General features: G+C 41.5%; 2 protein-coding genes across 5 annotated transcripts in view; one reads left to right on the plus strand and one right to left on the minus strand.

The window, feature by feature from the left end:
• LOC103619331 (plasminogen) overlaps window positions 1-13,180 on the plus strand; it is a 24,487-nt gene extending 11,307 nt beyond the window's left edge. Inside the window, exons 6-19 of one of the 3 annotated variants that reach the window (XM_008637860.2) lie at window positions 55-175; window positions 269-387; window positions 1,253-1,415; window positions 2,008-2,138; window positions 2,893-3,058; window positions 3,810-3,976; window positions 4,875-5,023; window positions 6,512-6,605; window positions 8,154-8,274; window positions 9,009-9,083; window positions 9,420-9,560; window positions 10,619-10,725; window positions 11,562-11,707; window positions 12,490-13,180. In XM_008637860.2, coding sequence (XP_008636082.1) covers window positions 55-175; window positions 269-387; window positions 1,253-1,415; window positions 2,008-2,138; window positions 2,893-3,058; window positions 3,810-3,976; window positions 4,875-5,023; window positions 6,512-6,605; window positions 8,154-8,274; window positions 9,009-9,083; window positions 9,420-9,560; window positions 10,619-10,725; window positions 11,562-11,707; window positions 12,490-12,651 — 1,862 coding nt within the window. In that variant the 3' untranslated portion in view covers window positions 12,652-13,180. Of the gene's footprint in view, window positions 1-54; window positions 176-268; window positions 388-1,252; window positions 1,416-2,007; window positions 2,139-2,892; window positions 3,059-3,809; window positions 3,977-4,874; window positions 5,024-6,511; window positions 6,606-8,153; window positions 8,275-9,008; window positions 9,084-9,419; window positions 9,561-10,618; window positions 10,726-10,853; window positions 11,256-11,561; window positions 11,708-12,489 lie in introns of those variants that run through there. The other 2 variants (XM_017739490.1, XM_017739491.1) reach the window with 2 other exon arrangements.
• A 7-nt stretch (window positions 13,181-13,187) lies between these two features.
• Window positions 13,188-23,967, minus strand: part of SLC22A3 (solute carrier family 22 member 3) — a 30,279-nt gene continuing 19,499 nt past the window's right edge. For both annotated transcript variants that reach the window (XM_017739492.1, XM_008637861.2), the window contains exons 7-12: window positions 22,813-22,910; window positions 22,461-22,675; window positions 19,948-20,056; window positions 19,592-19,704; window positions 18,313-18,412; window positions 13,188-17,581 (exon numbers count right to left, since the gene is read on the minus strand). In XM_017739492.1, coding sequence (XP_017594981.1) covers window positions 17,524-17,581; window positions 18,313-18,412; window positions 19,592-19,704; window positions 19,948-20,056; window positions 22,461-22,675; window positions 22,813-22,910 — 693 coding nt within the window. In that variant the 3' untranslated portion in view covers window positions 13,188-17,523. The remainder of the gene's footprint in view (window positions 17,582-18,312; window positions 18,413-19,591; window positions 19,705-19,947; window positions 20,057-22,460; window positions 22,676-22,812; window positions 22,911-23,967) is intronic.

Raw genomic sequence — 23,967 nt, forward strand, 5'->3', positions numbered from 1 at the left:
GGTTCATCAGAGGCCTTCTGTCTCTCTTGTCCTTATTCTGCCTTGTTCTTACAGTAGAGTGCATGCACTGCAGTGGAGAAAACTACCATGGAGTAGTTGCAACAACGGTGTCTGGGCTTGAGTGCCAGCGCTGGGACTCCCAGCAACCTCACTCTCATGGATACCTCCCGGAAAAGTAAGTCAGGTTCTGTGATGGTCTATTTCTCATCCGTGGTGGGCTGAAGACCACCCTGCACCAGACAGGATAATTGTTATTTTTCCGGTTCAGTTTTCCAGAGAAGGATCTGAAGAATAATTATTGTCGTAATCCCGATGGTGAACCTCGGCCCTGGTGTTTCACTACCAGTCCAACTAAACGCTGGGAATATTGTGACATTCCTCGCTGCAGTGAGTCTGACTTTTAGACTTCTTCCAGTCAGAATGGTTCAAGAATCTAGAACAAACAGAACAGATAAAGAAAAGTATAAAAGACAGCTGAATTTTATCTCAAAGAAAATAATTAATCATTTTGAAATGAATCTCTGATAGCTTTATTGAGGCTAGACATTTCTGTCATAGGCATTTCTAATGGTTTTGTCTGGAGCACGTCTCCCTTCCTTGATGTGTTTTTCTATGACCAGGCATTTCTGGTGTTTCTTCTGATGTTCCTCTTTTGATGCCAAGCAGTTTCACTCTTCCTGAAAATACTTTGGCTTTTGTTTCGCTCTTCCAAATCAATTCTCCACCTTTTCAGTTTCCTTTTCCCCTAAAGGCCTGTCCTTGCCATTATACTTTTCCTTGGGACTTCTCACCAGACCTCATCCTTGCTGTCTCTCACCAGTTAGAGTATGTCTATTTTACACCTGCAAGTGTATGTATCAGTGATGGGCCTGACACTTTCACCCCGGTTTTCTTCACAGTATTACCACTTGCTCACTTTCCAGCTCTGTTCTGATGAGGCTGTTAGCATTTCCATATGCAGACTTTTGTATCCTGTATTGTATCCTGGCTGCTGTAAAGGGGCACATGCAAATGCTTTTTTGGCAGCCTGACTGCTTGTGAAGAAGTTAAAATGGGAGAAAAAAAAGTTAAGACAGATATCTTTAGATCTTTCTCTGCCTTTTGGACTTTTCAAATATTTTGACATTTAGAACTTACCTGCAAAGAAATCTAAAATGCCCACTTAATTATTAAGTTCAGAGTGGTTTGTTGGTTTAGTTTTTTACTATATCTAGAAGGCACTGTTTAATTTGAGTTCCTTTTTCTGTAACAGCAACACCCCCACCACCTCCTGCACCAGGGCGTCAGTGTCTCTCAGGAAGGGGAGAAGACTATCGAGGCACAATATCTGTTACTGAATCGGGAAATACCTGTCAGCACTGGAATTCTCAATCTCCCCACAGACACGCACGCACTCCTGAAAACTATCCCTGCCAGTAAGTGAAACCCCTCTCTTATTCAGTGTCCAGGAGGAATACCAAGTCTCAAAATTACTTCAGTTTTCTTCATCTATATTGCAAAGTTCTTCAGTTACACCAGCATTCATCACCTGCTGGATCTAATATTTTCCATTTTTTTGTACATTTTTTTAATTGACTTCTTTGTTCTTGAATACTGGTGTCTCCTCTTCTGACTTTCAAGCTCTGCTTGATTGAATTTTTCCATCCTCATTTCATCCTTTTACTGTACGGTTGCTCAGATGAAACCATGTGGAGTAAGAAAGGTACAATTATAATATTTGCTTGGGGCTAGATTCTTTCACCCTAGTTCTTTCTACTGTGCTGTTTTTGGCCTCAAAGTACTACAATCTCTTAATTCATCCATCAGTCAAGCGAGTGCCTGGTTTAGCACATCGGAAACACCAGTGAATTGCAATTTTTCATGTAATAGATGGCATCAATAAATGAGAGCCACAGTTACCTACCAGTAAATGCAACAGTAAACTAGGCAGCAACAGATTCTCCTTTTGTTCATAACCTTTAATAGATTTCCATGAGAGACTTTTATCAGTCAAGTTTTCTGTTTTAGGAGCCTAGATGAAAACTACTGCAGAAATCCCGATGGTGAGCAGAGGCCATGGTGTTACACCACCAACACAACCGCCCGGTGGGAATATTGCAACATCCCCTCCTGTGACAGTACCAAGCCAGAGGCCCCCGGTAAGAACAGGAGACAACTGAAAGTGAAGGCTCATCATGCTTTATTTTGAAAAACCTTGTGTGACTCAGTTGCATTGCTGCTATAACTGTCAGCATTGCCATGTCTGGTTGAACTCCTGGGTCTGATGTGGAGCCCAGGCTGGTATATTCAGTCTGATGGCTAAGTGTAGAAGGTTTTAAGTCAGCTATCGACTCAGATCAGGAAATATTGCAGTAACAGATGTCTTTTCATTTTGCCAAGTGGTGGTTACCTCCACTTCTAAAATTTTAAATGCTCCATGGAAAAGTTAGTTAGCTTTACATGCCAGTTCCTTAAAAACTAAATCTGAAGCAAAACCTAAGATAATTTAAGAGCACTGAACCAAGACTCCATAGAAAACAAGGAGAAGGAAATTCTCCTTACACAAGGTAGTCTTGTTCCACACATATGTCCATGGCAAAGACACAGCCAGGCCGCTATCCTGAAAAAATTTTGATCCATATGTTAACTATTTGGCTTGTGAGCCGAAATATATCTGCATGCATGACAGCAAAATTGGCGTACAAGTGCTTTCATAGCATATCATTAAATTTTTGCAAACATCCTTTGAAATCTTCCTTTTGATCTACTGTCTGAGAAGGATTCTGTTACAGAGAGCGTGCTGTGGTGGTCAATGAAACACTCTGGCTTGTTGTTTTCTGTTGTCTTTCTATGCTCAAGTATAAATGTCAAAGTATTAAGATGCAAGAGATTGGTTTCTGTTATTCACTACAGCTGTTGACGTGCCTGAGCAGGCTCAAGTTACTGAGGAGTGCTATCAGGGCAATGGGGTGACTTATCGTGGTACAGCTTCTTTCACTCTCACGGGAAAGAAATGTCAAGCCTGGAGCTCAATGTCGCCTCACCGGCACAACAAAACAGCAGAGAACTTCCCAAATGGGTATGTGTATTTCCCATTTCCAGGTTTCATTGGGCAATGATCATTCGTGAACTTGTTTTGATTTGCATCATCATTGCACAACGGTGGTTATAAAGCTGGGAAGGGAGTGTACTTGATAAAAATTATACCTTCCTTTTCTTCCTTTTTTATCATGGAAATGTTTTTTATCAACCTAATCTTGAAAGAAACCACAGTTGTCACTATTATACTTTAGACTAATTAACTGTGTGTTTCTGCATTGCTTCTAAAGCAATTAATGGTTGACATAAATTTTCCCTTATGCTGAAATGAACCGTGTCTATACATTAATTTATTCATGAGTTTAATTCTTTGCTTCCTAGTCTGCAAGTCATTAGAGCTTTGAGGAAGGGATAGGTTGTTTTCTTATTCCTAATATTTATCATTCATTTTTTGCAAAATGCAAAAAACTATTCCTTTTTAAAAGCTATTACTGCATTTGAAAAAGAAAATAAATAATATCTTTGCTATAAATGTAGGAATTTACTTCTCTGGATTTTAAAATTTTATTCTACTATAAGTGTTAGTCAGTGAATAACTATTTGGCGTATTTAAATATTCGCTATATGTATCCTGATTTCTTTCTGCTGCCAAAATGATTTCAAGTGGCCATGACAGAATGCACATAATAAAAGATATATGACTCCATAGCAGATCTGCCTTCTAAAATGTTCTTTTGAGTTCTCCCCAGAGCAGTGGCATGGATAGGAATATAATATGTTTGCATTTGTAGGGGCCTGAGCCAAAATTACTGCAGAAACCCAGACGCCGACAGCCGTCCATGGTGCTACACCACCGACCCCAGTGTGAGGTGGGAGTATTGTGCCCTGAAGAAGTGTGATGGCCAAGGGCTACAGACTGTACCTCAGCCTCCTCAGACAACACTGGAAACAAGCCCTGGTGAGAATACTTTCAGCTTCCCCAGAAATGCTCATAACCAGGAAGCTGGTTTTTATGGAAGCATCTTCAAGAATTTAATGAGCATGAAATACAGGAAACTCTAAATGAATACAGAATTTAATATAGTATTGTATCCACTCTCTTCATTTTATAGTGGGGTTTCTGCATTAGATTTTAGACTAATATCACATCTTCTACCTGCTACATCTGACAATTTTGGAAACTCGAGGAAGAGGATGGCTACCAGTCACCACACTACTGTGGGAGGGCAACTAGCAATGACAGAAAATGCAGCAGTGATGGCATTTTGCTGGCAACTGCTCCAAAAAGTCTCTTCCTGTGCCATGCATTGATATTTCCAGGGTTCCATTTCCCATCAGAGGACAGCTGGCTTTTCTTTGATTCAGTTCAGATGCAACTTTGTTATGCAGTAGATGGTTAGAGTACTGCAGCTTTCATGTTTGGGTTTTTTTTTTTTTTGCTATGACACGTTTCTCTGGTTAGAAGGTTAATAATTTTGACTGAGCACGTGTTACTGCTTGTTACCTACTGTAAAATGGGGCAATGGACAGATATCAGTGTCTGCAAGGGAAACACTTTATGTGAGTGTACGGTCATTGTATTCCTGATTTCTGGAGTTATGAAGGATCAACTGAATGTAGGCTTCTTTGATTTATGACTTTTGTGATCATAAATAAAACTCTTAAAATACAAGGAAATTAAAATGTCATCATTAGTCATCATTGACACTATGTTGCTCTTCTTTCCTTGTCTACATATTGTGTAGGACTTGCAAACTGTAGTAGTATTTCCTCAAATTTCTCTCTGCTTCACCAAGTACAAATGTGGCCCAATAGCTCACAGCTAACAACCATTTCCTTTTCTTCACTTTTCACAGACTGCATTAATGAAAATGGTGTAGACTACCGTGGCACAGTGGCAAAAACTGCAAGGGGCAGGACTTGTCAAGAGTGGAGTTCTCAGAGACCTCATAGCCACGACTATTTCACTCCCACAACTCATCCAAGAGCAGGCCTGGATAAAAATGTAAACAACTGTTCATTCAACACTTGTTGTCATTGAGCTTTGCCTGTCTTTTTCAGGGTCCCTCAGCAAGCATTTTGTGACAGGTCTTTGTTAATTAATTTCTCTTCCTCAGTCCAGTCTAAAAACCTGATTGTGATAATTCTTGCTGGCATGACCAATCTGTACTTCTGTGGGACACAGAGATGCCCAGAAGCTCTATTGAATGCTTCTGCAGGACAGCCAAGGGGCTTCAGATGGGTACTTTCTTCTCCCCACTACCAAGGACTAACCAGAGTTGGTCTGTGTGCAGCATCTCTGTCTCCTCTGACAGGAAGAACACCTGGGGTCTTAGGTTTCAGTAATACCAGGGACAGGTGAGATGGTGATGAATCCTATGTTCAGTGCAAGTCCCTTGAGATATAAAGCTGATGGATTGTAGCCCCCCTATCCTCTAGTAGTTCCCCCTCAGCCCTCCAGCTTCTGCCGCAGCCCGTTATTCAGGGATAGCCCTGAATGTACCTGACCATCCTGTAAGACAATCTCCCTTTCTAACCTTCATCTCCCTAGTCCTTACAAATGTACTCATCACCAGTTCTTTAGACTTGTAATATCCCATATACAGTATTTGCCTAATTTGTCACAAGCTTTGTATGTGATAAGAAGAGCTTGTTTGATGCTGCCAGCCTGAATACTTTTTTACCAGGTGGATGACTTTAGAACTTGCTTTAGTCAATTCTTTGATGGAATCACATACTCCGTATTGAATTCCAGCTCAGACTGGGGAAACTCCATCTAAAAAGCTGCCTGCCATAAATTCTTGGTTCTTGCATTTGTCAGGGGCTCTTGGTAGCAAATATTTTCTCCTTTTTTCTAAGACCTGGGATATATTTCAGGATAGGGAAGGGAATTAGAAAAGATACCTGGTAGCACACAGTTGTGTGAGGTGTTCTCTGTGCGATCTCTGTGCTGAGCAGAGATCACTATGCCCAGGAAAAATCTAGAGAGCAATTCAGCTAACCAGCACCCACATGAGGGTGAACACTGCAGCCCTGCATCACCACGGAGACCACCAGGCTGTGCAAGAACAGCTTACACAATACTCACTTGTCCCCGAGTCATGCAGCCAGAGTGGATGTGAAAAGACCTCAGGACTGATCCTACTGCTCCTATTAACTGCAGTGAAAGCAGGAGAAGATCTTTTCTGTGCTTTAGAAAGCTTCATCCAAGGTCAAGGTCTCCTACTTTTTGAGACCTTAGAGATCCAAGGTTGCCCTAGAGAAGCTTGCTGTCTGAAGACAGTTGAAGAAGTCTGATTTTTATTATCCTTTTCTAAACTCACTGACCAAATGGAAAAATGAAACAAATTTTGACAAAAGGATTTGGAAATCACTTGTAAAGAAGGAAATTTAAAAAATATTTCCCAAATTTAATTTTATTTTATTTGGAAACTTTAATTGGTTGGCTTTTTATTTCCTGGTTAATAGCTGGTGTCTTTATTCTTTGTTACAGTATTGCAGGAATCCTGATGGAGATGTGAATGGACCTTGGTGCTACACAACAGACCCGAGAAAAGCCTGGGAGTACTGTGACATTCCCAAGTGCCGTAATTATTCCTTTAAAGACTAGTGTCTCCCTTTCCCTTAAAGACTAGTGGCTCCCTTTCCTGTACCTTTTTATAACAACTGGAGAATAATTGGTGATTAGTCTGGAAGACTGATCTACGTGCAATTGCTTTAGATTAGAAATTAAGGCTCTTGGGAAGTGATGTTCAAGGTCTCTGTCTGAAGTCTTAAAATTGATCTTCCTTGAAAGCCCCAAGATAGGGAGCCCACTAAAGCTCATGGGGTTTTGCCATGTGTTTCAAAATGGGCCGTTCCAGCAGAAATTTTCCCTGCTCTTGCCTAATCTCCTGGCATAACTCTGTGTGTGGCCTTGCTGAACAAGGCATGCTCTTATCCATGCAAAATTTTTGCACTCCCTGCTCATGTGTCTCTGGTTCTGCTCTGGATGATAACCAGATTGTCCCTCCTCTGATATTGTACCATATCTGATGTCTGCAAAGTGCATCTGACCCTAAATATTCAACAAGATGCCCTTTGTCTTTGTTAGTTGTAATCAAGCCATACTCTGAATGAGGTGGTGCAACAAAGTATACAATGATAAAATTTTATAACATTTTGGTTTCCAGTCCTTTTATGTCCATCAACAACAAAAACTATGCTAAGGAAGAGAGGTAGCTCTCAAGAGAAGGGTGACTTTCTTGCTGCTTTATCCTCTAATAGGTGAGCAGAAGAAAATGTGCTCAGATCAAAACCCAAAAATGGAGCAAACAAAAAAAATAAAGTTTTTCTATACGCACTGTAGCTGTGAAAGTAGTACTGTAGTGAACGTGTTGGGCTGGGACTCTTAAGCAAAAAAATTACATTTTCACATGACTATTGTATTCAATTTTGATGATCCATTTCTTCTTTAAATTAATACTGTTTTTTTGTTGAGATGTTAATCTAAAGAACAGAGGAAATGTGGCTTTTGCCTTTAATTACATTAGTTAGCTCTTTTTGTTGACAAAATTCTAAATTCTGTGTTGATAAGAGTCAGTTTACCAAGGCGAAGTAAGAACTACCTTTTTTAATAACTCAGAGACATCTGAAGTGCCAAATGATCCTGAGATAAAAGTTAACAAAATTTTGTTCTTAGAAACAGTGATAGAATTTCACCTGCTGTACCACCAAGATTAGTTTAAAACATCTGCCAGTGCAGCTTCTGCACTGCTGATGTCCATAAGAGTCCATTTAAGAATGTTGAGAGAATTTATTTCTTCTTTCTCTCTCTTTTCTTCTCCTTCCCCTTCTGTTTTTGTTTTATTTTGGTTTGGGTTTCTTTTTTTCTATCTGACTGTAGAGCTACTCATGTAATTCGTTGGCCACTGAGACCTGTATGTGAAAAAAAAATTACTAGGCATTTTAAGGTGTTCCAGATGAAGGTAACCTAACAAAATATACTTGATGTATGGTATCGAATTACTTGAAGAGAGTCAGAAGCTGAAGTGACAAATGCAACAGGTTCACCTGCGAGTTTAGTGAGTTCATAGTGAATGTAAATCAAACTGCTAAAGTTCCTTAAAGTGATTTTTTTTTTTCTTATTCTGAAGCTCCTCCTCAGTATGAATGTGGAAAATCCAAGTTCAGACCAAAATTGTGTGCTCAAAGGATTGTTGCAGGGTGTATTTCACATCCACACTCCTGGCCCTGGCAGATCAGTCTCCGTACCAGGTATGGTTATTCCCCATTACATTAGACTCTACATGCAAGGAAACATTGCCTCTCATAGGATGTTACAGTATGTGGTTTAAGCATTCTAAACTTGATTTTAATTTTAAAATAGCTCAAGGCTAAGCATTGTATGTGCTATTCTTAAAGAAGGTCATTTAGACAACCAAGAACTCTCTAATTTGTGACACACAATGAGAAGATCAATAAAATTGTTAATTTCAAAAACATTTTCAGTAGAAGGCAGAATGACTTTAAATCTCTCACTGTATTCTACAATAGAATCAGATTCCAATGAATAAAAGCAACAGTATGGCTAGTACACCCCTTGATCAGTGCTTCCATGTAAGTATTTGATTCTACTGGCAAAATTATTAATAAAACTAGGAATCAAGACCAGTTGTAGAGCTTTATGGCTGTGATTAGAGCTAGAAAAATCAGAATCTCTAAAAAAGTGAACCTCACTGCACATGGGGTTTTCCAGTAATAGAAATGCTGACTAAAAACGAAGATCTAGGTGTTTTCATGTAAGGCCTCATAAAAATGTCCGCAGAACCCTACTGTCATTTTAAGAAACATTATACAAGGAAAGCAAAACATTTCTTAATGAAATTGTGGAAATAATATCTTTAGTTTTTAAAGGCACACATGTTAGAAATATTACCCAATAAATACAGTGGGATTAACTTCCCCATCTTAAACCACTGCCCTTTTCATGCCTTTTTGCTCTATTACAGTTTTGGCTTGCATTTCTGTGGAGGAACTCTGATAGATCCTCAATGGGTTCTTACTGCCGCCCACTGCTTAGAAAAGTAAGTATCTGTTACAGTCTGCACCACCAACTTCTTACACTAGATAGAAAATCACAGGAGAAACAAAAGACACCCAATAACCAACCCGAGCTGGTTGCAAACAGCTGAGAATTGAGCCAAGTCTATTTGTCATTCATTAAAGCTGAGTTTTGACTGCAAAACAGAGTGACAGTGATAACTTCTGCCAATTTGATTTCATGTGCCATTGTAAGGGATTAAGTTCACTCCAAAGCTGGCTATCTGGCTTTGCTAGAACAAGGTGCCCAATAATATTGTAGGTGGTCTATGTCCTGGTTGTGTATTCATCAGCTCACCATGTGCAATCATTTCCAATAGGTCCTCACGACCAGCTGCATATAAAGTATACCTTGGATTACACAAAGAAGTAGCAACAGAGCCATCAGTACAAATCCGTGATGTAGAGAAGTTGTTCAAGGAGCCACGCAGAGCAGATATTGCTCTGCTCAAATTGAGGAGGTACCCTTTCACCTGAAGCATTCCTTCGTTCTGGTGGGACAAAATGACTAAAAAGTGTTTGCTGGTGTTGTAGAAATGAGTGTTTCTGCACACTCTTTGTTCAGTTAGTGATTTGAGACCCTCTTTTTCTTCCTTTTCTGCAAAAGCTCCAGGATTTCAGAAAGGGAAAGGCTGCCTTGGGAGGAGAGGAGTGCTAGGGACAGTTACCCAGGCTGGAAATGCACTGGGTGTCATCTGCTGGAAGGTGAGGCAGTGGCAGCAGAATAGGAGGAGGTAATGCCTAGAGGAGCTTTCAGTCTGTGTTTCTACATGCTTCTACCTTGATAAGGTAATGATGGAAATCTGCAGTATTAGCATGATGTCACTCCATGCTGTTTCCATGCTTTGGTGTGGAGATTTCTTCTTCCAGCAGGTCTGGCCAGTGGGCAGGCAAAGAGTTTGATGTAATACTCAGTATGGCCCTTCTTGCATCTGTTCTCATTCATCAGAAATGCTCTCAGTGGAACTGTGCAATCAAAAGGAATTTGTCCGTGCAGCTGCAAGCAGATGTGAATGTGTGGTGCTTGGGCTTCCACTGCTGTGGCTGCAGTGCACATCCAAAACACATGCAGGGTCAGCATAAAAATGTGGCCTTGTAAGTGAGCTTTAGCTGCACCCAAAGGCAAGTCAGATGGTTCTGCTGTGTGCTAAGTGTCCCGACAGAAAGTGATTTATAATCAGACTGGATGCAGACAGAGCAAGCTAACATCCAGGTGTTAAATGCCGCTGATTCATACCCTTTGTAGTAGTTTTTGGCTATGCATTAGCCTAAGTCAAAGCATTCTCCTGGCTTAATGTTGTTTCTTTTTATGTCATTCTCCATTTCAGGCTTTTCCCTTTTGTGTATCACTTTCTGAGGGTTTAGAGCCTAAAAGCAATTTTGCACATCAGAAAAAAACCTTAACTGAAACTAAGGATTTAAATGATAAGAGGCTGAATAAGTGTAAGGTCTGTTTAGAATCCTGAAGGTACTATTAAATATAATTGTGCTAATGCTTGTTCCTGTTTGTTCATTTCAGACCAGCAGTCATTAATAATCATGTAATCCCAGTTTGTTTACCAAAAGAAAACTCTGTGTTAGGAGGAAGAGAGGAGTGCTATGTGACGGGATGGGGGGATACAAAAGGTGAGACAGCATTAACCCATTTAAAAGCTCCATGTTTGGAGACTGGTATATACTTGTACTCAAAGTAGAGTCTCTTTGTGCCCCACACAAGCTACTGATGAAAAACTTATTTCATCAAAATTCATCAGGTGCTGCCAGTCTTTCCACTATCTCTCTCTGACAAGGATTCTGCTAAATCATTCAATGCCATGTAAACTGAAACCTTCTAAATAGATGCTACAAGAGGACAAGCAGAGCTAAGTAGTCACTTCTCTCTCAGTCCATATGCTTTTCCCTAAAGTGGGCTTTTGCCCAGTTGGATGGAAAGTTTTTCTAGATTTAGCTGATTTCCCAATCACATAAATGTGAGTTTGCTCATTCTCTTGAATGATTCTTTCTCCCAACCAGCCTGGTTCACATCTCACACAAACAAAATCCTCATTTTCAAACCTCCCACTCTGTCTCTGTGGAGAGGTGCATCGGTACCCTCTCTGCCTCCTTGCCCATCATGTCATTTTCAACTGTTTACTTTCTACCTAATTTCTTCCACAGAAAACTCAGATACAGATAAATAAAATGGCTTGGGAATGACTCCCACAAGTATCCGTGGGTACTGGATCCACATGGATCTACTGTGAGAGCAGGAAGGTCAATGGTGGGTGGTGTAGGGTGATAATAAATACCATAATATTGATAATGCTTACTGATTTTGGTATATCTTTATATTGTGCCTGTGAAGTGTATGCACAGTGCACACTACACTGATTTTACTGCTTATCTATATCCTGACATTTGTGTTTTGTGAATATGGTAATTACCTTTGTCATTCTTTTTTGGTTTCATTTTTATTTGCAAAGGTACTCGTGGTGATGGCTACTTAAAAGAAACTGGCTTTCCTGTAATTGAGAATAAAATATGCAACCGCCCTGAATTTTTGAATGGTAGAGTCAACAATCATGAACTCTGTGCTGGGAATATTCATGGTGGCACAGATACCTGCCAGGTAAGAAAGTCTGTGAGCATGAAAGTTGGTTGTAAGCACATTCAAATCAAATAAGGCATTGCTTTTTGGTCTTTAGAGGCCCAGAATTATCCTCAGGATGTTACCACACCATGTGGTATCTGAGCTGAAAAATGCCCATATATTCTGCTCTTTTCTTGCTCCCTTGGCTGCTGCTGGGAAGTGGGACAGTTTTTCAGATAAGCCTGAACTACAGAGCACATGGTAACACACAGGTGCACAAGTCAGGTGTATGGAAGCCAACTTAGAATGACAAAAGGTCTGATTTTTTTTCCCCAGGCCCCTTTTCTTGCCTCAGCCAGACTATCTCAAGTGTCCAAGGTAGCTCAGTTAACAACATCTCAGTTAGCAGTCAAGGAAGGATGCAGTAGAGCCTGCCATGCAGGCAAAATGAGGGCCAAAGGAACTATGAATTTCCAAGTATCAATGCCACTGGATCATCTAGTAACAATAGGAACCCAAGAGGATCTCAGAAAAGAGACTGAGTGAGGAAGCACAGTTTAAGTTAATAAGGGCAATCAGATTCTTTCTCAATAAATCCACTTACTTCAAAAATAAATGTAATGCCTGGGTGACATGAAAAAGTGACTTTACAAAAGTGTTCAACAACATGGATAGAGAACTCTTACCTTACCAGAATTCCAGTGTTTCCTCATAACTTCTGTGTCCTTCGCATGTAGGAGGTACTTCTGTTTCTGTGCCTCCTGTGAGAAGGCCACATGGGTCTGTCCAAGAAGGAATCATCCTGTTCTTTCTCTGTTTAGGGGGACAGTGGAGGACCTCTAGTCTGTCTGGACCAAGGTAAATTTGTCCAGCATGGAGTCACCTCTTGGGGCCTTGGCTGTGCCCAACCCATGAAACCTGGTGTTTATGTTCGAGTCTCCAACTATATTCCTTGGATTAAAACTGTGATGGAAAGCAACTGATCCTGGGTATGGACTGCCCTCTTCTGGAAAGCAGAATGCACATCAGAAGTACAAGATTCCAAGTGCAATATTAAAGCTACAATCATTCATAAGAAAGCAAAATAAATATGATCATCCATTTTAAATTGCTATAAATCAATAGTCATTACCAAGAAGCCCAACTGACCATCTGTTACCCTCTTTCTATATGTTCTGTGGTTTTCTATGTCTGACAGTAGACCTACCCAGCTCTGAAATACATGTCAAAAATCCCAACCTTAACTGTAACTGGACACCTGCATTTTAATCTTATATTAGATTCTACAATGACATTTTCTTCTAAGGTCATCATTTGCAAGATGTCATGCTTCCAACATATGAAGAAATGAGAACACTTTTCATTTTCTATGAGTTTTCTGAACCTCTTACCAATTTGATGCTACAAACCAGAGAAGAATCTCACAGTGCATGTCTTATATGCCTGTAAAGTTTTATTAGATATATCTGATAGCATTAAACACATGGGATGGGGAAAAAAAAGAAGGAAACACGTTTGGTTTGTGTTTTTGTATTTTTTATTGTCATGGAAATACATGTGTTAGCAAAAGTATAAATGTTGCATCAAAGATATAAAACAGTGAATAAAAAACAGCCTGACGCTGAAGTTAGTCCCTAGCAAGAAAGGAAAATAGCTATCAATGATTACCACAAGTAGTGACAATGCATTTACATATTATAAAATTTAGTTGTCCACAGTACCCATTTATTTCTTTTTATAGCATTATCTGACTACGTAACTGTAAGATGTACATTTTTCTTCTCTAAAAGAAGATTATGTACACATGTGGTTATAGGAAGTGAAAGCTTAAACCTTTTGAAATGCTTTCCAGGAAAAGCTTGACTCCTGCTTGCCAAGGTGAAACAATTGCTGACTATGAACTCCTGCTCACATCCCGACTCTCTTGCATATAAACCAGGGAGCTCCCCACAGGCATCTGGGGACCCCCAGCTCTGTGTAGCATCCTTCCTGCATCCCCAGAATGTGCTGAGTCTACTCCAAGTAACAGTAATCCCCTCCTGAGGTGAGATTTGTCTTGTCCATTTTACGCACTGGAGAGGTGCACTCCCAGACAAGCCAAACTGTGCATCATTTTTAAATTGTGTTTATGTTTTTGTATGCCTGTACATACAGAAGGGATGTTTTGTATCCTAGGAGTTTTGGTTTGGTTTGGTGTTTTCTCACATTGCCTTAAAGGGAGATGAGAATTATAAAGCATAGTTAGGTGGCAGGGTGATTTTTGAAGTTTCTACACCTGGAGTCTGATTCTGGGAGATGCAATCATCTCAGGGCAGTGCCTCCCTGAGCAGGAGTAGCTCTGATAAAGCACATCCCACCCCCCTTTCTGGTCAGAGGGATTCACTGAACACAAATACCCTCCTGCATATTTTCCATATATATCCACTTTGATCATTAAGCCAGCCAAGAGATTTGTACAATACTTCCCTGGCAACAGAAATTCTGTGTTGCAGCTTGGTCTGTGATTTGTTAAGCTCTTCAGATGTGAACTCTTGAATGCATGGTTAATACCTGGCTTGTAGACAGAGAAACCATTGGCCTGCTCTCCTTGCCAAAATGGTAAGAAGTGCCTGGACATGCGTGAGTTGCCACAAAAGTCCCAACTCACAACCCTTTAAAAAGTGCCAATTGTGATCTTTTCCTTCTGCCAGACTGTCAGCGGCAATAAAAATTGCCACTTTCTGCAGCAAACATTTGCACAGTCTGGGTGAAGTAACTCAGCACATTTGGTGGCAGTGGCACATTTGACCCAAAATAGCACTTCCCCCTGCTTGTTGGTCCAAGAAACCTCTTTGCTGGCAGGAAGAACACAGCTGTGTTTCTGAGCTCACATTGTTCGTGTGCCTTTGGTGATGGTGTGGTGACCCTTTGTCTCTTGTGTACCTCAGATCTCTCACTGAGCCTCTGGAGGATACACATGCAGGACAGCTATAGCTGACAGAGTTAGGGCCCTCCTTGAAGAGTTGCCTCTCACTGAGTGAGCTGGGTCACAACAGCCATTTTGCTGTCAACACATGCACCTTAGGAAAACACTGCTGTGCCTCCTGAGAAGCTTGTAGGACATCCCTGTAAGTATTAAGCGCTTTGAGGCACACATGAATTTAGAATAACTTTTTTTAAACAAACAGCCTGTCCTGTGGTCTGCATGCCCACGTGCATCACCTCCGTGCAGCTGGTTTTCCTTGGGGTTCTCCTTCACTGAAGCTCTTCATCTGGTTCCACCACCTCATCTGTCCTCTCTCGCCCACAGGAGTGGAACCCCACTGTCACCAAACCGCTGGCCATACCCCACGTTACATACCCACTGCACCTTCATGAGGCAGCACAAAGTCTCACAGAGATGGGAGGATTTTTCAGTTTACAAAATCCCTGTTAGGGATAAGAGTTAGCACAAGAGCAATTATCAAATACAAACACCACCTGAAGTTGCTAACTGCTACTAGATTAGAAGTCAAAACATACGCACAGGCTTTTTTCTGCTGTCCTTTACAAAATTAATTTTTAAGAAATAAATATATTAAACATTCTGACACTGCCCCTAGCCACTTCACCTATCAAAATTTATCACTTATATTATCTTTTGAGCAACACATAACGCTATGCAAAACAAAGCATAATCTCAAAGGCAGAAACAAGTCTTTGCATCTCTCACTTCTCAACATGTTTTAGTTGTCCACAAACAGAAGAAACTGGCAAATATTAATCACATTTATTTGGAAAGTCGAAGCTTTAAAAGATCTCTGCAGTCCTTCTCAAACTGCTTAAGTGTTTAAGACACTGATTTAAAAAAAAAGAAGTCACAAAGAAGAAACACTAAATGGAAGAGAGTGGTTCAGCTCATCCAGCATCACATGTGATTACTTCACCTGGTTCTCCATGGTGCCTTCAGCAGGGGTTGGCTGGGCTGAGTTTTGTGGCTGGGTGCCTGCACTTTCCACCCTGCACTGAGACACAGCATCTGGCCAGTGCCAGCCCAAAGCTTCCAGTTCAGGGCTGGTCTCTACCAGCCAGCCTTGGGCTATTGTCTTCAGCTATCTATAGGGTGTAGGAGAAGTTTTCTCCCTGTATCAGTAGCTCCAGTCTTGGGTTGTCTTCTAGATTAGCTGGATACATTGTGAGATGTTCATTTAGTTTCATATCTCTAAGTCATTACTGACTTTTGCTAAGCATACCTTTGACCTTTACCATGCCTCAGAGTAAGTTAGAAACAGCCTTGAAAGACAGGCCTTTATCACTAACTGCCTAAAGTGTGCAAACATTAGGCTGGGATTATTATTAAAGGTCCTGTTTTCCTCCAGAAGGGCTGCTGATAAGGGCAGTTGCTGGGTAAAGGCAGGGAGAGTTGGGAACTGTCGAAAATTACAGTATATTCCTTACCATAGGAAATCCTTGTGTGCTCTTAGGATTGTAAGACTGGAGCAGTGGTCATTGAGTTTCACTGACTGTACTATAGTGCTACTCATTTGTGGTACGAACCTTCCAAACTCAGTCCTATATTTGCTTAGGCTAAATACATTTTTTTCTGAGCTTATAAGGCCCTTAACCACTGCTCACTGACTTTCTTTTGTTTATTTATTTCTCTGTTGGTAACAGGATACCTTTTGAATGCCACATCTTTTCAAGTCCTTCCCTGTAAGGAGTGTATTGTTCACCAGCCAGTGGCCAGGACACCATTCTTGATGAAGGTCATACAGGAGAAAGGAAAAGCAGTCTGTCCCTGGAATCCGCTTGCAGAGCCAGAGAGTTACTCTGTTACATCATCTTCAAAGGACCAGTTAACACTTCCCTCCATAACCAAAGCTCCTGTCTCAGCCCTGCCCAAGACAGCTTAACATCTCTGTCAACAGCCCAAAAAAATTATCCCCAGGACAGAAAGATGGCAAATAGTGATAATGAACAGAAGACAGAAATTGCAGGTCACCTTGGCAGTGGTAGGGTAAAGGAATTTGGTTTGTAGGGATGGGCAGAGAGCATGATTTGCAAAGGAAAAAATCAGCATGCTCTTGAGAGAGGTGTTTGGAAAAGCATTTAAAAGAGGAGAGCAGGGAGAATCCCTTCCCTTGGAGATATGAGGGGTGTCACATGAACCCCAGCTGTGTCTGGGAAAGGCACTAGTGGGCAGCAGGACAGTCTGTCCCACAGAGCTAATGCCCTCTGCAGGGTATGACCCTACATAAAGCCCTGGAAAGGCGAGGAGGACTGCTGCTGCATTTCAGAAAGCCCTTGAACAAGGAGGGAAGCAGGGCTTTTGTTGAAAAGGGTCCCTATGGATGACAATCAGACCATAGAGAAGTTCTCCTGATGCACACTGCTGATTCCCAGCCTTCCCAACCAGGGAAAGGTCTGATCACCCTGATCAGTACCCTCCTTTCTGAGCTATCATGTCTTCTATTTGTCCAAATTCTTTAGGGGCAAAGGAGGTCAGGTTGAAATAGTCATCCTCTCCTCCTCAAGGTCATCTAAATCTTAAACAAGCAGTACTGTTTAAACTCTTCCCACCCAAACAGAAATCCTAACAAAACAATAAACAAATGTCTCAGATAAAGAAATAAATACAAGGGCACTGAGCTGGACAGTGCATCTTTTTAAAGCTGTTTGTTCTCTCTGAAGAACCACAGTGCCTTCTTGCAAACAGTTTACTCAGAAAAAAAAAAGAATTTATTCCATATTCATAGAAAAATACACTACTTGTATTAAATGTCCTTGTGCTTAGAAGAAGAACATGAAGTTTAATCCATATTCTGCAGTGGTGGCAGGTGGAGAACAAATTCCCATTATGGGAACAAAGTTCTTAGCTCAGTGCTGTCCTTCAAAAATCAAATGTAAGAGTTGGTGTCCCGGTGTTTCCGTTTCTTGCCACATTTTCCAAAATGACTGTTGAAACAGAAGGGGAGAGGGATATAAGTGTGAAAAATCAGGAAAACACATAGTTCAAGTTGTAGTCCAAGCTGCAGTACTGATACATTCCTCCTTCTTTATTTTGTACATTGAATCAGGCAAAAGTTCTTAATAATATCCAAAGCCTCTCCTTGAAACCTTAATATATAGCACTAGATCCTCAAATTATTTAGCCAAGGTGTAAATATTCCCCTCATATCTGCAGGGCAGTGAAGAGTCTGGCTTGCTGTGTGCCAGGAGCAGGAAAGCTGTGCCTACAACTTTTCACCTATAAATCCATCTCATATGTGACCTTTAAATGACTTCATAAATTGTGGAATTGCATTTGTGATAAGGGACCGTTCTTCACAGGATGCTTTGACTGAGGTAAGGGGCTGGTTTTCTCAAGCAGAGAGTTGCAGGCTATGCTTTGCAGCACCTCTCTTGCACACTATTGCTTTCTGCTTCCAGAGATGCATAGGAAAACTTGTGTCCCTATGAGAAAAATACAGATTTTATCACCAGACTTTTTTTAACAGCCTTCCTTAGTGATACTGTGAAGTTCAGGTTTCTGTTGAGGAAAATACCACCTACTCATAGCATCAGCCTAACTAGGAAATTTACTTTGACACTGGAGAATGTCAATGCTTTATGGCAGTTGGTAAAGCTGGAGGACAACATCCTCAGGAAACCTCATCCAGCTATAAGGAAGAAAATACATCTGATACCTTGGAAGCTGCTCCACATCCTCCACTGTCTCTGGTAATGAGATTCCCTTTGTCTCTGGCAAAAGCAATACTAGGATCCCACAGACAGCTGCAAGAATACCTACAATGGATATTGAAGAAATACAAAAGCAATAAGAACATTGTTACTTTTCTATTTTCAGCATTTATCCAGTAAGAAAAGCTTATTCAGATTAAGTTTGAAGTGAGACATTTTAAGGGCATCAGCTATTTCTGATTAACTCTAATCAAATACCTCTATGTTACATTAATTTAGCCTATTACAAAATCACTTGAGGGCTAGGAGTTCATTTGCAGCCTGATCTCCCCAAAGGGAGATCTTAGAAGTCAAAAACCTGAGATAAGTGCACATGGGCAAATGTATAAAAACAGCACTGGAACCAGGGTGGTATTTCTCGCGGAGAACAGATCTGCCTTTGCTCAAAGGGCTCTGTCATGCAGATGCATCTGTGTTTCCTGAAACCACTGAGATTTTCCTGAAATACTCTCTTCCTTTATCCATGGCCAAAGTAAATTATGTGTTTCAGAATAAAAATTCCTCCTTGGGGAACAGCATTCAGATACAAGCTGAATTACAAATGGATATTTTGGAATAATTTCCTTCATAGATATAATTCACATAATGTAGTAAGTCAAAAATAGAAGGGCTGGAGCAAAAAATCAAATGTTCCCTGACTGTTGCACAGTTCACTCTGATCTCCTCTGATTTCGTAGCTGTTTACTTAAGATAGAGGGAATTCATGTGTCCCTCAGAAGCAGCAGAATTTAATAATTAGATAATGTGAACACTGTACTTCTATCTATGTCTTTTCTTGAAATAATGGTAATCTTTTAAAAAGTCTTTTGTCTTTCCAATTTTGTTTTCACCTAAAGTTGTCATTGGCGCAATTTTTCCTTCTTATTCTGTCCTTTTTATTTTGATTTTTTTCCAGTCACGTCTACCTCCTAGACGTCTCGTTTAGCCACACACTCCCATGCAATTACAGAACCTAGCTGTAAGCTTTCTCAGTCTTAAAGCACTTCACATAGTTTTTTTGCTCCTTCAGTGGAGTTACCTAAGCAGACCTGAGCTCTTCCACACTGTGCAGTGAAATCACTCACATTTCACCCATTTGCCATTCAGCCTCTTGCTCTAGGCCTGAAGGTAGAGAACCGCTGGTCTGAGGTGGAGATGAGGCCACACACTACTTTTACCCCAAAAGAAAAGCTCTGTTAGGAGAAGGATATTTAAACCAAAAGTACATTGTAAATCAAATCTTACTGAAAATAATTAGAGGTAGCTCCAACCAAATGGCTGCTAATCGAAAAAGCAGGAACGGGGCTATGATCCCACCTAGATCACACAGACTTGAACACAGGGAGACACCAAAGTTTCTGCAAAAGACAAAAATACCAGATATTAGAGAAGTGCTACCAAACGGAATAAACAGATGTTTAAGGAGTAGAATGTAGACTTAGCTCCAAAATTATCTCTTCAGTATATGCCATCCACATTAAGCAGTGGCTATTCAGCTGGAAAACTCTGGAGGAAACCAAGTTTAACTAAAGGACAGTGAACTAGGAAATGGGGAAAAGCAGATGGAGAAGTTGAACGATTCCTGGGAGCTTTTGACGTACCTCAGTGTCGTAGGGTACAATTCACTGTTCACTAGATAGACAACTTCAAAAGCTATTGTGATACTCAGTCTTCCCAGTGTGGCAACTGTCGTTTTGAGCCATGGAATACCTGTTCATACAAAAAGAAACACTTCTGTGTGAAGTGTGCTCTGCCACACCAGCAGAGCATTTCTGAGAGCCCCAGGCCTGTCAGCAGAAGTTATACCATAGGAACACTTTGCAAATCAGACTGAAAGGCCACTGTTGAAGGTATCAATCTATACTGGCATTTATTGCTCTCAAACATCATGTAAGGCTGCTTTGGAGAGTTAGAAATCACTGGAGTTGATTGATTCAAGATGCTGGTGGGGCATAACAGCATGGGCGGGAGAATAACCATCAGAAGCTTCCATGACCACATCCGACTGTGCTCCACAAAGGAGTACTTATCTATACAGGCATGTTATGCTGTAAGAAACACTGTCAAAGCCTTCTGACCACAAGGAAGGTAGCTCTAAAGCTGCATAGAATCATGGAATCATTTAGGTTGGAAAAGACTTTTAAGACCATTGAGTCCAAGAGTTAACACAACCCTCCTACTCCACCACTAAACCACGTCCCTAAGTGCCACATCTACACATCTCTTAAAAACTTCCAGGGAGGCTGCAGTAAAATAATTGTCCCTAGAGCAGTCCACCTACCCCTTGTAATTTTTCTAGCCACTGCACATTAGATACACTCCTAATTATGCTACTCCTGGTCATCCTCCCGTCCCCTTCCAGCATGCCTGGCATGACTGGCATGGGCTGTACCTGACACTGCTCCGCTGGCTCTGCCCAGCTCTCCCAGCTCTACTCAAGCTCCAGTGAGCAGCCACTTCCCTGAATACATCAGTGGGAAGCCCTTGTACATCAGCAGGGGTGCAGTGGTCACCCACACACGGTAAGGCAGAGCTGCCCCACTCATTGTGAGCAACCTCTCTCTGGAGAGCTGGTGCTCTCTGGAAGTGCATCACAAGGAATGTGATAAGCACTTTTGCCATGCCCTTGGGAGAGGACAGTCTCCTGCATGGTCTAACCATGACTAGACAGAGAGGGAGGCAAGTGAAACAAATCTGAACTCGGCACAAAGAGGAGCTCTGCCACCAGAGAGGGCTCTGGCAGTGATTGTGTTTTTTCAAACTTTCAGTAGGAAGAAAAAGAAAACACTTCAGTTTTCTCTGAACCAAAAAATGAGACACTTGGGTTTATTCCCTTCCAAAACAACCAAACAAACCCCCATCAAATTTCATCCCATGTTGCGAGACACTGTTTATGTCCTGAAAAGTTCTGTTTTCAAAAACATATAAGAAAAACAAAGGCTGGAAAGAGCAAAACAAATCCACATCATCTCCCTGGCACCCCTTTAGTCCATCAGACTCCCACGGTGATGGTGACGTCCATGTGGATCCTCCCTCTGCCAGGGGACTCGAACCGTGTGAGCAACACAGTATGATGGAGATCACAGCTGAGAGCTGCATTTTTTTCCATCTGTGTAAACAGACTTCTTCAAAGCAGGACTTGGACCTCAAGTGTCCAATCTGCAAGTATCTTAATCCCCAAGATGTCCTCTCCTCATCCGGGCAGGGTCCTCTCAGCACTTCACCACTACTGAAAGAAAGCTTTTGGCAGCCCCATGATATAACTTGAGGAACTAAAGCCTCTTAGGATGGCCGGGACTGTCCCTCACTTTGACAGGAATAGTTCTGGGGAGGAAAAAGCCTTTCTCATGTCCACTGAGCTGCTGGTCCCCAGTTACGGTAAGGCAAAGCATAATCCTGTGGTTATACACAATTCAAAGCACTTCCAAATCCTTCCCTAGGGATTAAAAAGAAAAAACAAACAAAAACCAAAAACAACCAGAAGAACCCCCCCCAAAAAACATGGTAGGGAAAACAATTTAAAGAAAAGACAGAAGTGCTGGGAAGCCTTTGTACAATATCAGACCTTTTAGTTGTCCTTGAAACCAGATAAGAATGGCTTAATCAAAAGCCTTATCTTTCTTCCAGCCTCTTAGCATTGTCCAAACCCCTGGGAAAGTGAGGGCAAGGCAACAATCTCTGTGTTGTCCCACAGCCCCTACATTGTGTTGAGGATTGCATTGTTTTATTTGTAAAGGAAAAGACTACCAAGATGACTCGCTTAAATGACTGATTTCTTACATCACTAAGTGTGTTCCATGTCAAAGAATGTATTTTCCATTATGTTTGTATACTCTGCCCTTGCATTTGTCTTTAAAGAGAGTACAGGGCCTTTACAGACATTTTCTCTAAGACTACCCCCAGCTGTTGTTCATAACCCATCAAAGATATGATTATTCCATGTTGCAGGGCCATCTATATACAAATAAGGTGTGTTGTTCCATGACTGGGTGCTGCTTGTATCACCAGATGCTTTTTCTTTTATGTGCAGTTTTGTGTGTCGCAGTATCTTTGCTCAGGGGGTGTCAGAGAGAAGCCATTGACCTGAAGAGCCTGACACAGGGAAGGGAATTACCTTCTGGCAAGAAGGCAGTAATGAGACATGCAATGCTTGCCACGATGTTGCTCATGGCAAAGGGCAGGCGCCGGCCAATGCGATCAATTGTCACTATGATTAGGAAAGCAGCAGGCAGCTCCACAGCTCCTGAGATGAAGAAGTCTAGGTAGAGGTTTCCTCCGATAATTCCCAGGCGCATGACAAGCCCTTGGTAGATCAGGGCACTTGTGAACCTAAACAGCAAAGGGAGAAAAGTGTTGAGAGGCAAACAGATGATTGCAAGAAGCTGGAGAGACCCTAAAAGTCACAAGGGAATCTTTCCTCAAAACCCACCACCCTGGTAACAAGTTGGACTGACATGGGCACTCACCAGGCGTACATCAAGATGAATGTGTTCCTCCTCATCTGGGGAGTCCTCACCAGGTCAAGAAAGGAGGGGTTACTGACCTCCTCGTTGCTAATAGTTATCTGAGGAGATAAGTGAGCAGTAGTCAGCTGTCAGGCATCAGGCAGGCACTGGGGCAGAGTTCCCGTGTAAATACAGTGATCAGCAATATTCCAGTCCTGCAAGCAAAGGTGCTGATGAGCCAGTTTGCTGCTCATAGCACTCCAGAGCAGTGCACAGGTACTGGAACAGCTAATAACTGGACATGGCTGTGGGCTTTCCTTAATGATGAATGTGCAAAAATCGATTAAAAAATTCCCAGTCTTTACTTGAGAATGGAAAAATTATTTCCTCCTTGTTGACCTGGATTTTCTTGGAAAGTAATAAGCTGTCATTGTCACATCAGGGCCACTGGGCACAGAATTGCCTTCTGCAAAGAGTGGCAGAGAGGAGGAGACACGGCAAAGCAATGGGCTGAGGGAAGCAGGGAGAGGGGGGCTGAGCAGCCAGAAATGGGCTTGGGAATGTCACTGGTGGCACAGCTGGACAGCAAGAAGAGAAAGGGAGCGAGAGATCTGTGACAGTGCTTGGGTGCTACAAAATATTCAACTAATGAAATTCAGAGTGTTTTCAAACACACACGCACTGTGCTGAACATGGCTTTTACCCTGAAAGAAAAAAACCTGCTAAGTATGAATTAATTGTCCTCATACTGCCTACAAAGTATAATAAATCTGTTCTCAGCTGCCTCCAATACAATCACAAAGAGACACTCAATGAAATTACTGATTAGAAGGTTTAACACTAACAGAAAAGAGCAGCATTTCACACAGGCTGTGTTTACCCATTGAAGTTCATTGCTATAGATATGACACAGCCAGAATACTAGCAGGGCCAAAAAGGGATTAGTTACATTGATTGAGCCTGTTTTTAACTCTGGCCAGCAGTTTTTAACCATGATGTCCAAGCCAGGTGGAAACCCTTTGTTCATATGATCGTTTGGCAAGTGAGGAAGACGCAAGGGAGATAAGGCAGAGGTGGTTTTAGGCAGGGATGGAACATGACTGCCCAAGAACTGGCAGCCACAGCTGGGATTGCTGTCAGCTCTCAAAGCAGCTGTGGGGGACATGGGATTAAACC

This window comes from Corvus brachyrhynchos, unplaced genomic scaffold (assembly GCF_000691975.1).
Source record: "Corvus brachyrhynchos isolate BGI_N302 unplaced genomic scaffold, ASM69197v1 scaffold14, whole genome shotgun sequence".
NCBI lineage: Eukaryota > Metazoa > Chordata > Aves > Passeriformes > Corvidae > Corvus > Corvus brachyrhynchos.